General features: G+C 37.4%; 1 protein-coding gene across 1 annotated transcript in view; it reads right to left on the bottom strand.

Annotated features, from left to right (window-relative positions):
- The window catches only part of OSBPL6 (oxysterol binding protein-like 6), a gene marked incomplete at its 5' end in the record, with an annotated part of 33,125 nt that extends 10,122 nt beyond the window's left edge, over positions 1 to 23,003 (bottom strand). Inside the window, 12 exons of the mRNA XM_010017089.1 lie at positions 9 to 96; positions 1,491 to 1,628; positions 4,076 to 4,183; positions 6,431 to 6,561; positions 7,529 to 7,694; positions 16,499 to 16,591; positions 17,364 to 17,467; positions 17,921 to 18,053; positions 18,561 to 18,725; positions 18,845 to 18,958; positions 20,195 to 20,248; positions 22,881 to 23,003. Of these exons, the coding sequence (XP_010015391.1) occupies positions 9 to 96; positions 1,491 to 1,628; positions 4,076 to 4,183; positions 6,431 to 6,561; positions 7,529 to 7,694; positions 16,499 to 16,591; positions 17,364 to 17,467; positions 17,921 to 18,053; positions 18,561 to 18,725; positions 18,845 to 18,958; positions 20,195 to 20,248; positions 22,881 to 23,003 (1,417 nt within the window). The remainder of the gene's footprint in view (positions 1 to 8; positions 97 to 1,490; positions 1,629 to 4,075; positions 4,184 to 6,430; positions 6,562 to 7,528; positions 7,695 to 16,498; positions 16,592 to 17,363; positions 17,468 to 17,920; positions 18,054 to 18,560; positions 18,726 to 18,844; positions 18,959 to 20,194; positions 20,249 to 22,880) is intronic.
- Positions 23,004 to 23,192: the final 189 nt, after the last annotated feature.

Genomic DNA, 23,192 nt, shown 5'->3' with positions numbered 1-23,192 from the left:
GCATATACTTTGCCGAGAAATGTTGTCCGCAACACTGGTGTTATCCTCAGATATATTATCACTCACATCACTGATATAAGATTCATCATCAGAAGCCTAAAACATAAAGAAAATATGAATTAAGACAAATACATATAAAAGACACTGACATAGTAGACAAAAATAGTTAATCGAAACACAAATATTCAAAGAAATAATCTCTACCCAATTAGAGCTTTTAACTAAATCAACTGGAGGTTTCAATCAGACCATACTACCAATGTGCTAAAAGTAACAAAAGAAATGCTATGCTCTCCTTGTTTCTGAATTCCTTACTATGAAGCCAAATACAGACATCAAGTTTACAAAAGGGTGACTTTAAACAAGATCAGAGATGAACAAAAGATTGAAAATGTAATGTGCTGGTGATGGGATGTGGAAAAGAGTCAGATTTGTGCTCTTTATAAAGAGCTAAACAACAAAACACACCTTGTGTTTAAGCAAAAAATATATATAAACATTGACCTACCATTTTGCAAAACAAGAACTACATCAGTGTTAAGACTATTAAAAAAAAAAAATCCTATGTATATTTATTTTTTTCCCCCAGAAATATTACTTTCAAAATATTTTACAGTATTTACTGATGACAGAGTATTTATTATAAGGCCTATGTTATTTGGGAGCAATTTTGTAAAGTTTCCATTTTATTTATACCATACAGACACACCAATCTTCCACGCTGATATAAAAATTCCAGACTATTGAGATAACACGTATTTGACAGAAGTATCGCTGCGAAAAGCAGTAAGACAAGGAAACATTCCATTCTTTAGATGAACAATTCTGGTTATGGTTGTACCAACTCATGGCACATGAGCAATCCTTGTCAAAGAGAAAATATTGTGACACATTCTTATATACTTTTACAGAAGAGTTATGGCAGACCACAGCACTACTGTGGCTTTATAAAAGGTATTTTCAAAAAATAAATACATTTTTTTAATTGAAGAATTTCTTCAGGATAGCACAGGAAAGCTGTGGACAGCAACACGATCCAGGAGCCTTAACTGTATTTGACTGCTTCAACTTTGAGCTTGAGTGAGCGAATTTTTCAGGCTTTTGCTTACTTCTCTGTTCACAGAGAATAACCTTAGATGTAGACTAGAAGACTTTTTTTAAAAAAGAGTATTTTAAAATCTGAATTAGTTGACTGCATAGTCAGACATAATTGCTCCTGTCTATGTCATCCTTGGCATAGTCTAGCAAGAACATGTACTGAACATAAGCTACTGGTACAAACAACTTTCAACTCAGTTTTACATTTCAGGCAACAACTGCACCCCATCACAAGGGAGTCTCAAGTTCATTTATCTACACCTTACACACTCTGATACCTTTTAATTCTAAGTAAGTTCCATTATTAAAAAGAAAAATAGAAATCATTCACAAGTTGTAGTAATACCTAAATCTGTCCAACAGCAAAGCTGCAGCATGCTGTCATAGCCTACCTCGTTTTCTGACGAGCTGGCAGATAGAAGCACTTCCTGTGCATCAAAGAACTCTGAAACGGATTCAGACATAGAGAGCCTGCTCTCATTAGAAACTTGCTGAGACAGTGGCAAACTGACATGAATTTGTTCACCTGTCTGTAAATAAAGCATAGAAAAATAAAAGTATTATTTCTAATATAAAAGAAATATGCATAGATGGGGTAAATAATATGAGTAACTTTTCTATGCCAAATATAGCATAGATAGTAAAGACATAATTTTGGCAGGGCTTTGTGTGTACCTAACAGATGAGACTTCGACAATTACAGAATAGAGTGCATTTTGAGCATCGAGATACATGTCTTCATTTGAGGCCTGCTCAGCATTAACTGCTGAGTTCTAGCAGTATGAATAATCACAGATCTAGTTCTGTATCCAGAGGAATGATATTGTGGACGATAGCTGGATTGTGTCAGACAAGTTCAACCATGAAATTCAGATGAAAAGATACCTGGTCATAACAAATTACGTCTCTCAGAGCTAGCTTTGATACAACCAAAACTCAAATATAAAGCTTTATAGGTCAGGGAGTTACTTTCAAAATAAAAGCACTTCTGAACTAGCTTAGTAATAAATGTTTGAAATATTTGAATAGTCAGGAGGATGACTATAATATGTATTTATGTGCTTTTATTCCATGTTTGTATTCCAAATCTCATTTGAATTATGCCAGTAATGGTGACTCAATGCTACTAAAGGGAATGAAATCTTTATAGTTTTAAATTATGGTTTATTATAAAGAGAATTTAACAGCAATATAAGGGTTCAAAATTGTGTTATATGAATATCAGTTGAGGGCAAGCTAATTTAAATTAATAGCAATATAAGGGCTCAAAACTGTTATGTGACTATCAGTTGAGGGCAAGAACATATCTTCTTCTCCCTGCTATTGATAAGAGGGACACCAGGTTCCAACATGTTACCCTACGGGCTATTGCTTTAAGGAAAGGGAAAAAAATTAAGATTCTCTCCCTGTACTATTCCACCAAAGGAGCTGCTGCTGTGGAGTGAAACAGGCTTTTGACTTAATCCCTCAATTTATACAGCATGTTGCTTCTGGGAGATAATACAGATGAAACTAGTAAAGTCCTCCTAAACACAGTTAACTCTTCAGATTGCAACTCAATCCTCATTAATCTTACTACAGAAGTCCTGCAAATGGTTTTGTTGACATCTTAATCCTGCAGAATTATGCTCTACACAGTTGCCTCACCATACACAGTTGCCTCACCATGCACTAATAAAAAAATAAATAAAAAAAAATCATAAACAAGCCAAGAGGTCAAAAACCATTCCACTTTCACTGGGGCTTATAGGCTTGTAGACAGTTTATGATGCTTGATGAATTATAATGGAAACAGAAGCTCATTTCACTGTTATCTTTAGAGGAAGTGATGAAAATTTTAAGGTTTTGTATAAGATAGAGGGACTTGGAAAAATACATACGCCCCTACCTGAAAAAGTTGCTCACACAGGCATTATCTGCACACTGCAAGGTTATATATATAAAAGCAATCAAGAGCAGTGGATGAGAGATCTGGGAACTTCTTTGAAAAACACCTTCAGTCATTTGTACTAAGACAAAGATGTACATATGAAAAAGAAAGAGCTAACCAGAAAAAAAAATAAAAAAAAAATAGAAGAGATGCTCAGAACTTCACTGCAGATTGCTGTCTGTGCTGTGGCACTGCTTCACCTCCACCTGCTGATGCTAGTCTCCAACATGCTGGACTCTTGAAAAATTGTTTGGATATTTTCAAAAAACAAATAAACGAAAGTAATTTGAAAAGTATTTTCACCTTCCTTTCTTGATGGAAGAGAAAATTAGGAGACAAAAGCATGTTAATTGAAATGGCATATGCATAGAAAAGAATCAGTGGAAATGGCAAATGAAAATATTTTGGTAAAATGAAAGCAGAATGGTTGTCAAAGTGACCACATCAATTGTAACATATTAGAGCTCAGAAATTCAGATTTGTCTTTCTCATGAAAGAAGCTGACTTGTTATTAATAGAAATGTTTGGTAATCTGTTGACTGAGGAAAGCAAAATGAGAAGGACTAAATGTTGCACACATTAGGTTAGTATAGTGCTTGGTTCATAGACTGAACCTTTTGATTTCAGCAGTGCCACTCCAGGTATTAAACATCAGGCCCTTTAAGCACTTGCAGGATCAGGCCATTAAGTACTAAATTGCTCTGTTGATTTGGCAAGAAACTAAGATACAGAATTGGTTAACTACTGTGTGTCACATTCAAATACAGTAAAACCTCACTAATTCCCACAGCCAACAATTAATATTCCAAAAGTGGAGTCCTTTCCTGTTTCTCTGCAGAGACCAAACTCAGTTCTTTCTTTAGATATGACATATGCAAAATAAACGACAGAAGTTTTATTTTACATAGTGAAAATAATCTGATTTTTTCTATAAATGAACACCGCCAATCTGAAAAAAATCTGTAATTTGCCAGGTGTGCTTCAGCTATTAGTGAGAATTAGCAAGGTTTGATTGTACTCTAAATCCATTAAAGGCCAAAATCTTACCTCATCAGGACTAGGGATAATATTTACACTGACAACCTGATCACAAATAACAGATTCTGAATGTATTCTGTTCAAGCGACTCCTTAGTTCAGCATTCTGGTTGAGAGCCTTAAAATAAAAATTGCAAATTTCATTTAAAATTAAAAAGTAAGTGTTAAACAGGCCAAAAAAAAAAAGAAAAAGAAAAAAGAAAAAAAGTAGCTTCTTCCCAGCAATTTCCTAAGAAATCACAGGTTCTTTTTTTTTCTGTATTTAGAGAGATACTTAATTTAAGATACTCTCTAACATGATTTAACCATTTGGTTGGTTTGCCTTCAGTGATTTTTAGGAGGCAGGAGGGACACATATTCTCCCACAGTGTTACAATGGCATCGGATAGCTCTTTGGCAGGTATAGTGGTGCGTTATGTACATTATGGAAATGAGGAGTGAATGCAGTAAGAAAGAATGAAACTGCAGAACAACGGGAACTACCCGCAAAAAGCCGAAAGAGGCATTTGGTTTGGTTTACAAATTCTTGATTTTTCAGCTATACAGTTTTTTCTGAACCAAGGTTATCAGTCCTTAAAGCCTGCCAAAGGGAACTGCTTCATTTCCAGCAAAACCAACATAATTGCTAGTATCATTGGATGTTTACACACCCATATCAATTTTACATATTGCATGTACTTATTTTAAATTACTGACCTATTAGTGTCACAAATACCAACAGAATTCAACTGGTGTCTGACATCTGCTGATCCTTTTTTAAAGCCCAACCTAGATTATAAATTTGGGTGCACATATGCATAGTGTCTGTTATCTCGAAAGACTCATGTGCGAGATTCTGAAACCCAGAAAAAGTATAATATGCTACATACCTAGAACATAAACTGACTTAACCTTATCCCCTGCACTGAGGATTATAGAAATGAACAACAGACGGACATACTGTTTTAGTCGAAAATTACTGTTGTAACAGAGTAAGAATCTTCTGCCCCACACTAGTGCGGACTCAGGAATAGACTGCATGAATTTACTGAAATAAAGCAGGACCGAAGTAAAATAGGCTAGCTTAAACTGTCACTAAACAGTTTAAGTTACCCCATTTTGCTTTGTTCTGAAATGGTTTGGGCATGTTTATAGTAGCCATCTACCAGGAAGGGAAGGTGATGATTAACAGCAGCCTGGCAGTAGCTTCTTTAACTGCTCAAATCTGGTCATGAGACTGGTCAAACCCAACCATCTGACCAAGGTCAAATTTCCACTCATTCCCCATTGAGACTATGAATTAATGTGTGACAGTGACTTTTAGATTGATACTGATGGCCAGGAACAATAGGAAAATATGATCAAGGAAGTTGTGAATGCTCCAATCCTGGCGGTGTTAAAGGCCAGACTGGACAGAGCCTTGGGCGACATAGTTTAGTGTGTGGTGTCCCTGCTCATGGCAGGGGGGTTGGAACTAGATGATCTTAACGTCCTTTCCAACCCTAACTATTCTATGATTCTATGATCTCCTATTTCAAACAAGTTAGTAATAAGTCTCTACAGGTCTTAGTTAAATTTGTATCAATAACCATAAACGGTAACTCTTATCTCTTGTCCGTAACTTTTCTTTATTACAACACACAGTAATCAATTTGCGTAACATGATATGCATCTTTATCTACAGAAACATTGCGCATCAATTTTAAGCTCATAACAAAAACCTCCAACCCGATAACAGTGCCTGAAATTATATATGCATTTGAGTGAAGTTCGGTTTGTCTCTGCTCACATTTCTTGCAAATGCAGTACTCCACATCAATCCGTTCTTCTGAGTAAAAGTTTTTTTTTCTTGACAATGAATTAAAAAATTTAAGTTATTTTGCGGCCTGAGGATTTACTGTCGTTTTACCTCTTCTTCCCCACTAAAGTCAATAACAATTCCTCTGGCTTAAGGGGGAGAGATGCTGGACAGTAACAGGTATGTATTTGAAAATCCAATTTACCCAAGACTCCTTTTGCAATTAGAGACATGGACGTATAAAACAAAGCTGAATACAGTCAAAATTTAAAAATTAAGAAAATAGAGTATCTCCTTGGCTGTGCTGGAAACAGCTCCAGGGGAGATAACTAGCATTTGTATAACAAAATTTGATCCTTTCTCTTTACTCTGGAAAGCCATAACAGATACATGCTTATACAAACAAATGATATCCTCCACCTCCACGTGCACCGAGGTCAGACCTATGTCATAACAGAACATAGGTCAAAGTTCTGGTCAAGAACTTGGCTTTTTCTTGGCTCCTTCCACCTCAGAAAATGTCCAAAGTACAAGAGAAACAGTGCATCTGTCAAGCTAGATATGCTTGAAATCAAATCAAGAACATACCTGAGAGAGGGACTGTCTGAGGTGTGCTACTTGAGCATTGTGGCCTGCAAGATCCTGCTCTGAAACAATCTGCTTAAGCTTCTCCTTCTCTATAGCTATGCTGTTAAAGGCAGACTTCAAAAGAGAATGAACTAAGAAAAAAGAAAAGTGTTTTCTCAGCTATAGAACTGCACATGACATTTATTACAATATTTCAGCAATAAAGACAGATATTGAGATTTCCATCCCACAATTGCAGAAAACTGAAACCAGGATCTGCATTTCACGTAATCCATGCCAAACAATCACTTACAGCTGGAGTTTGTAATGTGCATGCTGTATATTCACACACGTCATCTGAGCATACTCTTGCTAGTGAACATATATGGAAAGGTGCATATGTGGAAAACCTGTAACCAGTGTGTGATTCTTTCTTTCTAGTTGGTTTTTTGCTTGGGTTTGTTTGTTTGGTTTTTGTTGTTTGTTTTTTTTCCCCCCCAAGAAGTAAAAAAACCCCAGTTCTGCTAAGGCTTAATATTGCACTAATAAAGAGGATTACTTTCTTTAAACAAGTTTTTGACATTTTTTAAGATATCAGTCTCATGGTTTTCCTACATTTGTTACATAACAGCAAACTGATAACAAACCCTTTCAAAAATAGTATTTTTAAGTCTGTAGGACCATTCACATATTGGCAATAAAGTGGCATTTCTAAAGTACATACTAGTAATACGCTCTTCTGTTGCTCCCACTGACGTAGAAAACATTGCACAAAAATGAACTGCACAACATTATATACAGCAGTGACATTCTGATTCATCTTTGGGGAGAAATAAAGCATTTTATGGAGAAAAAAAGTGTTTGCAAATTCAGTCACGTGTTTACAAGATGCAGAAAGTAGCTCAGAAAACTCTTCACATACAGAGTTTCTCTCTCTCTAGATTCATGACGCCAATGGAAAGGATAATGCATCATCTGTGTGTAAACCACCTGCCCAGCTAAAAATTCTTCCACAATATCATCTAATGCCTATGAATGCCCTAACCATAACTACATGAAAGTAATAAAGAAACACAACAGAGAAGCACAATAAAGGAAAGGCTTTATATTTTCAGTTACCTTTTTGTGCCATCAGGCAGAATTCTTCTTGAAGCTTCATGTACTCAGTAGAGCACCCCAGAGGGTCCGTTACATGGCTTGGGGGAGTCTGAAACTCAATGTCTGCACAGAGGTTGGGATTGGATGAATGCAGTCGAACAGGTGACATTGTAGCACTGAAAGGGACCTACAGTGAGAAACAGTGAGGAAGTATTGTATAAGGTGCAATCAAGCTTTTTGACTCTGTTGAAACAGAATACAAACTTCTTCTGAAAAGACTTAGCTCATGATGTGAAAAACACAGTAAGAGTGAACATGTAACATTTTACTGTGCTAAATCTCAGCTCAGCTGATGCAGAATCTCTTGCAATTTTTCAATGAAACAGACAAAAGGCGGCCTAAATACACAGCTAACAGCTAGCAATGGAGCATCTCAAGTCCATTTCAAAAATGGACCGTTTCCTAATACTTAAAAGATGATTGGAAAATAGAACCATAACACATACTGCTTTATATTTGGACGTTTGAGAGTACATGTAGTATGACTCTGTTGTTACAATACCAACATTTGAAGTACGCAAGTTCCTTCACAGATCTACAAATAAGCTATAAAATTATCAAATATATCACTGAAGTTTTTCAAAACTACTAGTAAATCTTGAGTTGAAACAAACTGTATCGGCAGCTATGAAGAGGGAAAATACTGTAACTAAACAGATAAACCACAACCAACAACAAAAAAAAAAAAAATCAAAACTCCACCTGATTTTCATTTAAAGTACATGAACCATAAATAAATGTAAAGAAATACAGTTTAGTAAGATCAAACAAAGAATTTACTTTATTATCATTTCCACTCTTCTTTCTCCTTCTATACTTTTCAGGCAATAAAGATACACATGCAAATCTTTATAAGTTAAATACATCTATCATACATACTGAACAGTTTACCTATATGCTACATATGCAGTGTATGGCTACCACTGATGTATATGTAATGTATATGTGTAAGCATATGTTGTATTTTACTTTAATTTTACCATTTACACATATTTGTATAAAAAGCAGGGCAAGAACCCAATTTTCAAATTTGAATGCAAAGGACAGGCAGATAGAACTACATTTTATTACTTAAATATTAAGCACTGTTAAGCATATTGAACACATTAATTTATTTCATTATATTTATCAAATGTATAAATCAAGAATCTCTACACTGCAGCCCAATGTAATTTTTCAAAGTGAAAAATGGGGCCAAAGTATAAAATGTGTCTTCCAAGGCATAATAAAGAGCAGCAGATAAGATAAAAAGTCATATTACTAAGAATTTTTATCAACAGGTAAGTTCTATACTAACATCAATATTTGATTAGACCAGTGATTGGCTTTATCAATCCCTTCCTGTAAAAGCTTTCATCATTATACGTTTTAGGTGTCTGACTCCCCAGTGAAAACCTCAAAATTCTGCCATATCTATTCATCACAAATCACTGCACTCATGAGCATATTCTGCAAAATACCATTTTCCATCCTGTTCTTCCCCAATTTCCAGATGCATTTAGCACATAAAACAACAGCTCTGTGGAATCTATGCAGTATAAACTTCATTCTCTTCTCTCACATATTCTGAGTTCAAGCTATATCAACAAAGTTGGTTGTGTTGGTTTTTTATTGGACGGTATTTTAGCCTCATATCAAAAAGACTTCATTAACAAGAGATGCAGACTTCTGTTTGTACTGGATATTTACCTCATAATCTTCTTTGCGAGTACCAGACTGCTCCTCGTAACAGCCCCCCAAAACTAGGTTAACTGACTAATGTGACTAAATGTATGTTAATTTCAAGTCTCTTTTACAGAACTTCCCACTTCTTAAGTTGGAGAGCATGTTCCCAGAACTTTCTGACCAGGAGTACTGAAAAAGTTTAATGGCCCTCAGAGGGCAGAGTAGATGGCTACATGATAGCTGGGGAGGGGGGAGCAGCACCTACCCAATGCTGAAGCCAATCCAGAAAGCAGGAAAGAAGCCAATCCAAGTATAATGTGGAAGCTTGAGGGAGAGTCCCCACAGCTCCATGTGCCTGTGGTGATCATAGAATCACAGAATGGTTTGGGTTGGAAAGGACCTTAAAGATCACCTAGTTCCAACCCCCTGCCGTGTGCAGGGACACCTTCCACTAGACCAGGTTGCTCAAAGCCCCATCCAGCCTGGCCTTGAACGCTTCCAGTGATGGGGCAGCCACAGCTTCTCTGGGCAAGGCTCCTCACACATGGGAAGGCAGGGAGCCAGGGGGACAGCCCTCTTTAGATCCGTAATTTCTGCCTCATACCTCAGCCAGCCAGGCTGAAAAGCAATGTTTCTGTAGTGAGATTCACTGGAAAATAACATTTTAATGTATGTCCAAGAAACAGCATTTACATGTTCTACAAATACGGTCACACTGCGTGCAAAAAATATCCATTCACATGACACAGACAAGTAGCTGCTTTGCTGACTGCTTTAAATACAAGAACCAAAAATACTGAACTGTTGACCAACATGAACTCTCCTCACATGCATCTTTTAGTAAAGTTTCCAAGCTACTTTCCAAAACAGATGAAAAAATCAACATTGAACGAACTCTTGAATAGGCAAAAGTCCAAGAAACACTGCCAACACATTTCACTTCCCCTTTTTTCATTTCACTGTTGTGCTTTCTCTCTGTATTTATGGTGACTTGCTTCTGACTTTACTACCAGACTGTTCCTGGTAGAATGGGTTGTAAGGAAAACCCCCTCTTTCTGCCATGCAATTAACTGAGGTAACTGTATCACTCCATCTACACACACAGCTTCACTGCCTGTGATAGACAACCACTTTGCTACATCAGCCAGGAAGAATGGGACATTACCACAATCACTACAATAGCTGCAGTCATTCTGCTGCCTCTGGTCTTCCTTCCTCCTGAGCTTTTTCCAGCTCTGCCAAGACCTCCCTCAACAGTTCCTCACTTCAGCTGTACTGCAACTCCCAGGACTCCTACTGCCTTGTGATCTAAGTCCAGCTGTATGTGCTCTGTTTAAGCACTCCCTGGTACAGCTCTTTCCAGTGTTGTTTAACTACTGCTGAACCTACTGGTTAGACCCTTATACTGACACGGCTCAGCCAAGTAAACTGACAAGTGGGTTGATTTCTCTATCAGGCAGGCAGACCAATGAACATCAGAATATCAATCAATTACTGAGCACAGCATTCAGCATCAATTACAGGGGATTATATATAGATGAGTTAATTTGGGAACTGCAGAAACAGATTTCCCACGATTTTTAGGAGGGCCTAACAGGAACTGAGTTTTGTGGTTCAGGTAGCAGGAGCTCAAGGTATTCAGGCTTAAGAAAAAGCTTTGACAGATCTCGGGATTTTAGCTATGGGCCAGAGCAGCAGACCTGGAAGACTTAAGCCAGATAAAGACATTCACTGCTTGGGCTAGATAAGGGTATGCATTTAAAGCTCTATTCAATCTTTGGCTGCACAGTCTTCCCTATCTAGCTGCTGTACTCATCACTTGATTAGTACTAATGTCTATATTGTGCATTCCTAAAAAGTGCTTCCCTGATAAAGCAGCAGCTGAAGATATCCTTTCAATGCTACTTTGATTTCACAAACAGCACTTCCCCCTTTCAATTCCTAGCCCCTGCTTTGATTTCACAGCTCCAGGTTTTGTGTCCCAGATGTAGAGAATTAGCAAAACTAAATACAGACACTAGAGGTAGTAATATGACTTTTTGGAATGTATTCAGAAAGTGTCTCAAATGAAAAGGCTAACCTTAAACTACTTAAAAGTAGAGACTCATTTTGAATGGATTATAGCAGAGTATGTCAAAGACGTGTTCAATTAATGCAGGGCCCAAGTCTAACCATCCCTTGCACTGGGATAAAGGAGGAGGACACGTACCATGTAAGCAAGCTCAGACCCACATTTATGGAACACATTTGTGTCACGCCGGACCACTTCTAAGAAACTCAGCTGAAAGTGGGTAGCATGTTTCTTGCACTTTTTGGACACTTCCAGAAAGTGCAAGAAATGTTTTCGTAAGCCTATTACACATTCAAATTACTCAGCTTCCCATCCTTAGAGCTATCCCTTGATTTTTAAATCCACTCACTGTTGTAGCCACTGCAGCTGCTAGTCTCTGCCGGCGTCGTGTTGTGCTGAACTGCCCCTTCGGTGCCGGCCCTTCCTGACAGTGAATGCAAGAAGAGAGGAAGTAGAAAAAGGGAAGGGGTGATGGGACACAGGAAGATGAAGGATGATCAGAAAAGGGAGAGGGAGACTCTTTAAGTGGCTTTCAATTTTGTTAACTGTTACGGCCTACACATTCTGAGGACATATTACATGTTTTCAGTTGTGTATGCCAAAGACATAAAAAAAGCTAGATACTTCACTAAAATTATCTCCAGATGAGTTGTACTGCAGTGCACTCACTAAGACTACCAAAAAACCCCCAAAACTATTAGCATTGCCATTCAGAGTTATAAGGCAATATGGAATAAGAAAACAAAAAGGATGCTATGACATGGCAGAAAACACAAAAAGCAAATTCCTTCTGGGGGTCACTTGACCATCTGGAAGATAATTCTGAAAGAGATCACTTTACATTAGTGGAAGTGAACGAACTGTGGTCATTCAAGATGCGTGCATCTCAATGGTAAAACTTTCCAGTGTGCATGTTATAGTGAGCTTGTTTATGTATTTCTGTGCACAGCTGTAGCATTTCCATGTCCATCCTTGAGCCTATTTGTTTATTTTCTCCACACACCATTTTTTTGAGTTCTAACTACTTTTCCTGTACATTACTGAAGGCTTGGCTTCCAAAGCAATGCAAGAACTCAGATAAAGCACCACAAATGAAAACTAAGCATTCCAACAACTGCTCGCTTTTCTGCATGCCTAACTTGTTGCCTCATTCTGCTCAATTTCACTTTTATACTTTTTTACTTTTAAGAAAATTCATCATGGTACAGTCAAATCAAGCAAGTAATTGCCTAATACAGAGGAGCTCCACACCTATCGAAGTCCTTCTATTTAACGTCTAATCAAAGTGTCACTATTTCGAAGCCATTTTAAGATTTTAGAAGACTAGAAAAGCCACCTTTCTGCTTTAGAAAACAAGTTTTAACACTTTTATGTTTTTCTTCCCCTATATCTTCACCTTCAGCCACTTCAGTAAATCTATATACATTTTTACTTTTTCTGAAAGCAGCCTGGGGGCCATATAAATAACAATGGTTATTTGATAATATAATAAGATACATGGATATCATGCTGAAGAACAGGATATTGTAGTTCAATTGTCAGCTGAAGTGTCTTGCTCCTCTGAAATTCCCACTGGTAAGGTTGCTGCATCTGAGAATGGCCATACCCTCAACCTCTGCCTAATATTAGTGGCAGTGCTAGTGACAGTGGAAAAGTTGTCTAATGATCACAGTGAAAGAAGCCTTGTTTTGTTCTATAGCATAAAATTCTCCCATTAACAAACGTAAATAATCTTAAAATATGGAAAACAAACTTTGTTAAAGCAGAAAACACACCATATGCACAATGTAAACTCTGTGCTCTACAGAAGTCTGTCTATCCTGTGAACAAGTCTGGAAAAATATTCTTGCTTAACTAATAGGGACATATATAAGAGAAAGACATGCACAAATATATATAATATATATACATGCAAGATTATGAATGCAGGTATACATTACTAAAATGGGAACAGTAAGGTCTGCAGAACCCCACACTCACCTCAACACAATAGAAAGTACAGTCATAATCTAAGTTACGATACAAAGAAATTTATTTAAGGGAAAAGGTAATAAGCCAGTCTTTAGGTCTGGTTTCATTTCTGAGCTGAAAGCCTCAGTAGAGCAAGATGACTTTTCAGGTTGTTCCATATTATACAGTTCTCCAATTAACTACTCTCCCCAGCAATAAAATAAATGTAAGAAAAAAATAAAAAGTCTTAGAACTTCACAACTCTTGAGATTTTGAGGGAAATCAAATCAACATTAGTTCATTTTACTGCTTTTCAGTAATATATTTTCTTCTTTTGAAGACCTTTAGATGGTCATGAGAATGACAAATAAACCTTTTACCCAAAGCGGGGGGGGGGGGGAAATCCAAACCAAACATTTTGTGCAAAAGCACCATTTGTAAAATGAGTGAATACGGGTCAACTAACCTATTGTTGCATGCCACTTTCATAAGACTTTTTACACAGGCCTTTTAAAACCAAAATATACCTCCTTCATAAAAGCAATATTTCTTCAGAGAAGTAGTCCATGTATCACTCTTGAGTAAAGGACTGTAAATTAAGCTGTTAATTCTAAAAATTTAGCAATACCCACAAACCTGTAAACCTATACACACATGCTAAGCTCAATTTTACTTTAGGGAATAACCCCACTGTAGTCATTGTGTGAGGAACTGCATACAGAACTGGTATACCTAATTGGCAAGTATTTATTTCTAGGAAACAAAGCAAGCAGATTTTCGTACAAGAAAAACTGTTTCAAACACATTATACACCTAGCATTTGTATTCAAGGCAGGAACAAAAAAATGGTAACAAGTACAATACAATATCTGGATGGGAGAATTCTCTCCTTGCATCTTGTGCAGTGAATGCTGAGCTAGCAAAAATTACAGCCTTGTTCCCCATTACTCATGAACAAGATAGCATATAGAGAGTTCCCTAATTTTTATGCTCCCCAGAAGGATGGCTTTCAACATCATACTGTCAGAGGATCTCTGGATGGTAGTTGATGACCGCTCATTCTAAAATAAATAGGTGCAAGTAATTCCAATGGAACTGATAGTGCAACAAGCTTAAAGTTAGTACGTTAGTATTAGTATTATCCCCTAAAACTAATGAGATGTACGGAGATATGGGGAAAGGAAAAGGAAGACATTTTCTTAGTACCAAATGTCAACCACTTCAGCAAATCATGTGTAGGCACCATGAAGAAACTACCACAAATTATACAAAGTGATTCTCAGTAGTGGATACCCTGATAAACAGTTTATAAAGAGCTGGAGCAGCTTTGAAAAAATGACCTATAAGGAAGGCCAATGAAGCTAAGAAGGAATGGCTAACTGAAGAACAAAATGGGACTGTAAGCTTAAAAAGCACTTAGGCATCAGAGGAAATCCACATGTTTGTGGAATGGCAACATGAGCAAATTAGGAATAACATAATGAGTCAGAGTGAGGCCATCTTCCACAAATCACAGCTTTAGACCATTCACAAGACAGGACAGCCCTTGGAAGAATAAAAAATGTGTTGAGCCCATCAAACTAGGCAAGATAACAGATCAGCCAAAAAAGAGTCTTCGTCTTTGATGTAATTTAGAATAATTTTATTGTTCCACTTTCACTGCAAATGAATGTATAAATCAGTCATCAATAACTTAATGCTTTACTCTAACAAAATAAGCTTTACATTTCCTGCATAAGGCTTGCCAGGAGTTAATGCTGACCCAGGTTAGGCAGAGTTCATTATTGACCCAGAAGTCACAGAAACATGTAGAGCGGTGCTATGCACACAAACTCACTCAGGGTAACCTACAAACCGCCCATATCTGAGAATTTCAGGAGCTGAGGCACAAGTCCTGCCAAGCCACAAGCAGCAGTTTGAGAGTTGTTGCCAAAATGATGGAAGACCAGACCAGTGGCACTTTGGCAAAGTGCAGGTAACACAGGAACACCTTGCAATTCCTCATGAGCCACCCTAGATCATACGTGGACTGCTTTCATCTTTTTTTTTCATCATTTTTGTGGAGAGGGATTTCTCTGAGACCACTGTGGCATGAAAGAATAAAATGCAGTGTTGACTCTGTCTCTTCATAGGCACCAAGTACTTGCATCCATTTTCCTGATATTTTTATTTGCCTGTGTTATTCAGCAGCAGCGTAACGCAGTGATCCTTCAAATGCAGGTAATAGGACATGACATCAATCATGAAAATTCCTTTGTTAATAAATGTTTTTATTCCTAACAGATGCTTCATTGTTCAACCTATTGTGATTTATATAGTATAATGAGTAGAAAGAAAAAACACCTACATCTCCAGTAAGAAAGCTGATGCAACTACAATTTCTTCTTTCTTTAAGATTATTAATCTTAAGTGAGTCACAGAAAACTCCTTATTGCGCCTCGAGGGGACATATTAAAGGCTTTCAAAGTCTGCATGAATTTCAAGGAATTTAAATGGATCAAAAGTCACTGATGTTTATCCATTCTGTAGCAGACAGCACAGTGGTGATTGTTAGCTCCTGAAGTCAGTTGAAAATAGTCTTCATTATCAGTTGCTTAATTATAAAAAAGATTATGTTTTGGATTAGGCCCCAAAACACACAACCGCTTCTGACAAAACAGTAAGGCACCCTGGATCTGGCAGTGATGGAAGCATATTAGGCTGATTTCTGGCTTTTACTTTTCAGCTCTAAGACATGATAGGATAAATGCTTTCTTCATGTAATTCATTCTTCTTTTACTCAGTTTGTTCCCATACTAACCTTTTCCATAAGAGAAGCCTTGTGAAAAAACTTCTCATTGGTAACATTCCTAGTATTTACAAAGACAATTGATGTGTTTAGTATTTCATTCATGTTTTTTCCTTTTAGCTTCATGTCACCTGCTCAATTGCCCTTCTTGGAAGTTTGAGATAGAACAGCAGTACCCCCATGTGCTGCATGCATATTGCCTTTTTAGAACCTTAATTAACTAGTATTCAGATCCTACTCCCTTCCCTAGATGGCAATGTTTTCATATGAATGAATGTAAAATCAATGCTTTCCTCATTATCTTCTCTAGGTTTAAACAAAAAATGGATATTTAATTTATTTCATCAGGAACATAAAAGAGAGTACATTGACTTCCTACTTTCAGCTCATACATAATTTCATGCTTAAAAGTTAATCTGAAAGTACAGTGAAAAGTAAAACATTGTGCATTCAGTACCTGAAGTTGAATTTTTGCCTCTTTGCTGACACTTTTTGTTCTCCACCGTCTCGTGACTCGCTTGTCTTTCTTTGAAATATCTACACAGTTAGCCTACATTACACAAATAGTTAAAAGCAACAAAGTACTATTAAGTTGACACAAGCAACACAGACAGTACAGCAAGTTAGTAAAGAACTATAGCATTAGACATCTACAAATTAGAAAGTAAGGAAAAGAAAGCTGCTGCCAGGACCCACAACCTCAGTGACCAGCTGTAGCTCCACATACACTTCTATGAATGCATGGTATATTTAGCTCATTTAGCAAAACTATTGGTGTACCTTCCTCTTGAGTGCACAATATTTAGGACCAGGTCTTGAAATCCTCATGGATTTCTATTCTGCTACTACTCAGAGAAATGTGGAATTCACCTCTTCCTGAAATCAGTGGTAAGTCTTGTTACGTCATCGGAACTAGACTTCCCAACAGACCAAAACCACTGGGAGATTTGTGTACTCAAGGGGATGGAGTGAAAAAGAAAAAAGGATTCAGGATTTAGATCTGCTGTTGCTTTCTTGTGGTCAAGAGGAAAACTCACCTGGAACTGAGAAACAGTGCAATCCTTGGGACCTTTGTGCTATTTTCTAGAGCATGCAACTTCATCTTTGAGAGCCTTTGGGTCTTCACTCCTTACTCAGCACAACAAAACTCCTTACATATCATTTCAGTGTATACATGTATTTCTATTGTAACAGTTCTCAGTTTTGCTTTGCAGATGACTTCATCATTTGATTCATCCGATTTAACGCAATACATTCTAATTATCTGTTTACACATGAAATATTATTATACATGATTAAGATACAAATATAAGTATACTTACCTGCATGTCTGTGAAATTTGGTGCTGACTGAGTTCTCTGTAGTATTTCTAAATTTTGAAGAAGCTTACTGAGTTCCACAAGGTTTGACTGACAATGAGCAAGATCTAAATAGATACAATACAAACATAAATTAGGTGCTTCAGTTGGACTTCTCTTATTTTTTTCCATAATGTCCATCATTGGTACCTTATTGTATTATAAAACTTAAACATCCAAATCCCTCGTAGTAAGGCATCTAAGTAAAAGTTTTATTTATTATTTACAGAGTTGTTGTGCACTTGTTATTTTTATGGGAATCAGAAGCGTGGACCTGAAAAGCTGATCATATTTTAACAATGATATCCATTAAGATAATAGAGATTATTATGATAAATTTTAAAAGCAGCATCCCAAAACTTGCAGAGAGGGAAGATCCCACCACAACCACCTAATTACCTGAAAAGCTACTTCATGTGCATGTAAAGATGCAATTTAACCACTTTTTACTCACTGTTTCTTATTTTATATCAACAAGAAGTTTTGCTGAAAGAATAAGGGATGAAAAGGTAAAGACTAACCTTCTGCACATCTGTCCATCTCTTCAGAATCCTGCAACCAGGCTGCTACTTTACTCTGACCAGTAGTACAGGTAGCAGGAAGGCTGTTACTGCAAGGTATAGGAGACTGCCAAGGGAGGCTATTTTGTTGCACCTAAGGCATAATAAAATGCTTAAATTTACTGTTTCTATATTGCTCAGTCAGTGTTACCACCACCTACTTCAGAATTAGAAAACAAATTATGCATTGTGATTTCACTGACATCTGTGATTTGACTATACAGTTCCCCAAGATCCAGATTTTTCTGAACAGCATGTTGGAGAACCAAACCAAGAACTTCACAAGCAAACCGTGTTTGCTAACCACCAGTTAGAAAAGCTGTTGCTTAAGAGGAAGAACATTATCAAACAGTAAAGAAGCAGATTTATCCTGATGACAAAGGCAAGTGCAACTGTCATGGGGATGGCAAATTCTCTGCAAGATCATGCAGCCTATTAATGAAGGCTGCAGTAAGGCTAAATTAGACAGTTTTTCAGCTGCACACACAGCTTTTCACTGGCCATTGGTTCCCACAGCGGAAACTCCTCACTACTGACATTACAAGCAGAGCCCCCTGAAATTATAAGCAAGATCAGTAGGCATGAGCTTTCAACAAAATACCTTTCCATCTGACACATTAGCAGCTGGTGATGACTCTGTGGTAGAGGCTGAAGGGAATATATGAAAGCTAGCATCTCTTGGAGATCTCACAATCTCATTCTGACGGTACAACCGGTGGTGGCGTAATTTTGAAACCCATGCATCAAACGAATCCTGTGACTTCACCTGGAAACAAATTCACTATTAATAAAGCATTCAAAATACCACTTTTCTATACATATTTTCCAGCTTTATTTTTTTCCACAGTGCATGCAAAGACAATAAGTATTTGCACCACTTTTTACCTTCAGATGATAGATGTGTTCTTCTGTGTCAAGGTCTATTCTACGAGCCTTCTTTTTTATAGACATAACTGATAAACCAACATCAATGCTCCCATGGACTTTGCCTTTCTGTATCTAAAACCAAAAAGCAGGGTAAGAAATTGGTAGTATTATGCACTTCACTATATTTAATGGAAAATGGAGTTGGTCTGACAAAGAAGGGGAAGAGCTGTTTTGGTAGCAGACTTGCCAGGCTGGTCAAGAAAGCTTTAAACTAGATGTGTTGGGGGAGGGAGGCATTGATCCAACCCAACACTCCCAATCAGTTGCCAGCACCTATAATAAGTGGGGACTGCATGGAGACCTCCTAGCAGCCTTCCAGTATCTGAAGGGGGCCTATAAGGACGTTGGGGATGAATTCTTCATTAGGGGCTGTAGTGGTAGGACAAGGGGTAATGGCTTCAAACTTAAACAGGGGAAGTTTAGATTAGATATAAGGAGGAAGTTCTTTACAGTGAGGGTGATGAGGCACTGGAAGGCGTTGCCCAAGGAAGCTGTGAATGATCCATCCCTGGCCGTGTTCAAGGCCAGGTTGGACAGAGCCTTGGGCAACCTGGTTTAGCACGAGGTGTCCCTGCTCATGGCAGGGGGGTGGAACTAGATGATCTTAAGATCCTTTCCAAACCAAACCATTCTATGATTCTATGAAAAACATCTGGTGCGGAAATGGTGTCCCATTTTGTGAACATTTTAATGTAAAGCCATATTAAAAAATAAAACCTGCAGTCAGACTAACTAACCACTTACTGTATATACAGACAAAGAAAAAGATCTCACAAGAAGTGCTCAGTGCAGAGCCGATTTCAATGTTAAAGTGTGTTGGTTCACACCAGTACACAGCTACAGGTAGGTGAAAAGTAGAGAAAATTAGACAGTACTCAGATCCCTGCTGCTAACACTTCATAGTTATTGGTATCCAATCTAACTAATTTAATGTTACCCTTTTATATCTTTTGAGTACATTGTAAGCAATTCTCTGCCTTATCCACGTATCTCATAATAATCAGCTCTGACTGACATAACAATTGAAAAAGAAAAATGAATGGTCAGGCTGATCTTACAAGAACTTTCATTAAATAAACAACTTTAAGTAATTTAGTTTTATTTTCATATAAGTAAGAAATGGTAGAATTCTTGAGGATAGAACTCAATTAAAACCTTACATGCTTTCCATATACAGATCTCTTTGAATCCATCAACAACTTTCATGTGTGCCCTGTCACAAATATGCCTAGAGTGAATACGAGATCTAATCAATCAGGCATGCAGAATTCCAATACGAATGTAAAAATGGTCTTCAACTCAACTTACATCAATAGGCGACTTTGAATATTTCAACATTCCATTATCCAGGACAAAAAACCTCTGAAAGAAGAAAAACCAACTCAAATTATTTCCTAATGAGCAGATGCAATTTAAACTGTGTATAATAATTAATCTGCAAAATAGAAATATTACCTTGTAGCAATTAAGGAATGTTTTGGGGTTGGAAAGGGAGAATAAATACAGTATTGAACAATTTTCTTGCTTTTTTGACAACAGTTATCTTCTAAGCAAGAAAAACTAAATTCTCTTTTTCAACATTATGTTCAAGGTTTAACTTAACAAACCTTGATAATGAAGGGTATTTTTTCCCTGTTTTCCAGCCAATTCAATAAAATCCTTAAGAAAAACACTGTAGGCTAATTAATAGCAACTAATTCATATTTTTAGAGTTTAATCTAAAGCACTAATCTATGCTAAAATCTGGAACACAGCAAAATACTACCCTAGATTCTTTAAGCTGCCTGACGTGGAATGAAGGACAATGTTTTCATGATGTGAACCTGTTAAAAAAATATCAACACTATGAGCAGGGTCAGTAGCTGGATGGGAATATATCTTCTGAAGATGGCTCTGGAAATTATGTCAGTCGCACAACAGATGGTACCAATATCTCACGCAGGGCAAGAAAACAGCACTTTCCTGGAGACAGAGCTTCTTGAGTAAGATGTCAGAACAACAGGAGGGATTTTGGTTCAGGATATTTTTTTAACTAGGTATGGTCACGAATGGACTTCTAAGAACACGATAATCATTTCATATTGTTCTGCCTCTCTTAAGGTACACACATGCACAAAAAAATGACCTTTCCTCACGTTCTGTTCCAAAGCTATGCTACTAAAGCATTTACAGAACTGTCAGAATATAACATGCAATGACAAAGGATGCTATGGCTTTGCTAGTGGAACACTAACACAACACATGCTACAATTACTAGAACTCCTCACTGGCCTTTCAGTGCAAAGTATTGTTAAGGAAGCTGCAGGATATTGAGGCAGCAGTTTAAAAACAATAATAATTAAAAAATCTTATTAACCAATCCTCTTCCATAGATCCTTAGGAGAAATGTGAAGCAGAGTAGAGCAGGATGCCAAACTGCGAAGCTCTTAATTGCTTTAAGAATTATTTACACTGGTAACTGGTAAGTCAGCATGAAAAACAGATCATCACTAGTAATCTCCTTCATAGAACTGTGAAAGCTGGACGACCCTTGCTCACCTATTAAGCTCCTTACCGAAACAGACATTTATCCAAGAAACAACATATTAACAGGGTAGTGGGGCACTGGAACAGGTTGATCAGAGAAGCTGTTGCTGCCCCATCCCTGGAAGTGTTCAAGGCCAGGTTGGATGGTCTAGCGGAAAGTGACCCTGCCCATGGCAGGGCAGGTAGAACTAGATGATCTTTAGGGTCCCTTCCAACCCAAACCATTCCATGATTGTACAAACATAACGTATTCTTAAGGCATGGAAGCAGTGGGTTATTGCATGTATTATTATACATCTCATCAACTGTTAGGGTTTTTTTGGGGGGTGGGTGTGGTTTGTTGGGGTTTTGTTTGGAGTAGTTTTGGTGTGCATGTTTATGGGTTTGGTTTTGTGTGGATATTTTTGTTTTGTTTTGGGGTATTTTTGTTTGTTGTTTTTGTTGGGGGGGTTGTGTGGTTGGTTGGTTGCTTTTTTTAAAGCTCTCCTTTTCTGTTCTTCCAGTGTTTCATAACAGAGAAATTAGAAAAAAGTGTCGTTTATACTAGCGCAGACTGCATTTGGACTCAGACCTGAGTGAATCCTACTGTATTTAGCAAAAAACCAAAGTTAATGCTTTCACAGAAAAAACCACCATGTATAACAAATGGTTCCACTATCCTTTGCAGTAAAATGCATTCTCTGCTAGAAGATTATCCTGCTTCAATTACTCTCAGCTACTAAAAGATGCGTGAGCACTAGTACCACACATCTCGTTGCTAACTAAAAAAAGGGGGAAAATGTAATCATTATGGTATAGAATACAGACAAAGGAGTTTAATAACACCAGGTTTAGGGCTAACAAGAGGTTGAATTATGCATGGGGAAATGTCTCCAAATTAAGTAAACAGAAACTGGAGATCTGGGGTTGAGTTTTGGGGTGTTTTGTTTTGTTTTTTTAAATTGAGACATCTAATGGCAAAACTGCATAGTCTCACTGCATGCCCACAGAGAAGACTGCCATCAAGAAGACAAACAAAATTCAGGGACAAAGCTGAGCAAATCTCCCCAGTCAGGATGCCTAAAGGGGAATGGTCTTCTATATGAACACCTTGGGTCCATGCAAAAGCCCCTCAGCTCTCCTATCATGAAGTCCTGTGTACTTTAATGTAAACTCAATGCAGTCTTACAGTACGCAGCTACATTTTGTTATAATGCATTGGAAAGAACAAAAGGGATATTGATTAAGCCTCTTAAACCACAAGGCATTTTTTGCATTATTTACAACTTCCATCTGAATTTTGAATATACCATTAGGCAGCATGCACTCCAATTTGGAAGCCATGAGCAAACTAATTATTCACACAATTTGAAGAAAAGGTCACACCAAAACCCTGGGAATTTGTTTGACATGCTAATATCCTCTATACGGAAGTTCCCAACTCATAAAATAACGTAATAATCTTTTGACTGTTCAATGAGACATTTACCTTGTGCCAACCTTTTAGAGGCCATTTTCTCTTTTTCAGCATGAAACCTTCATGTTTGTCTGGCTTCTGGACATTGGTCTGACCTATTTTCAGGCCTTCTATGATTTCCCAGCTGTCAGGTTCCTGATGAAAAAGTATGAAGACATATTGGTTAATTACCTGTGCACAGGGATGATGAAAAATTGCATTCACATGTAGTACAAATTCTCCAGTGCAAGACAAAGAGTAAAGGAGGGCTAGACTTTGAAATCAACATATGTAGGTACCAAAATACATGGTCAATGTATTATAGAATCATAGAATAGTTAGGGT

This window comes from Nestor notabilis, unplaced genomic scaffold (assembly GCF_000696875.1).
Source record: "Nestor notabilis isolate BGI_N333 unplaced genomic scaffold, ASM69687v1 scaffold33996, whole genome shotgun sequence".
Taxonomy (NCBI): Eukaryota; Metazoa; Chordata; class Aves; order Psittaciformes; family Psittacidae; genus Nestor; species Nestor notabilis.
The sequence above is the reverse complement of the archived record's forward strand: the minus strand, read 5'-3'. Positions and strand labels throughout refer to the sequence as shown.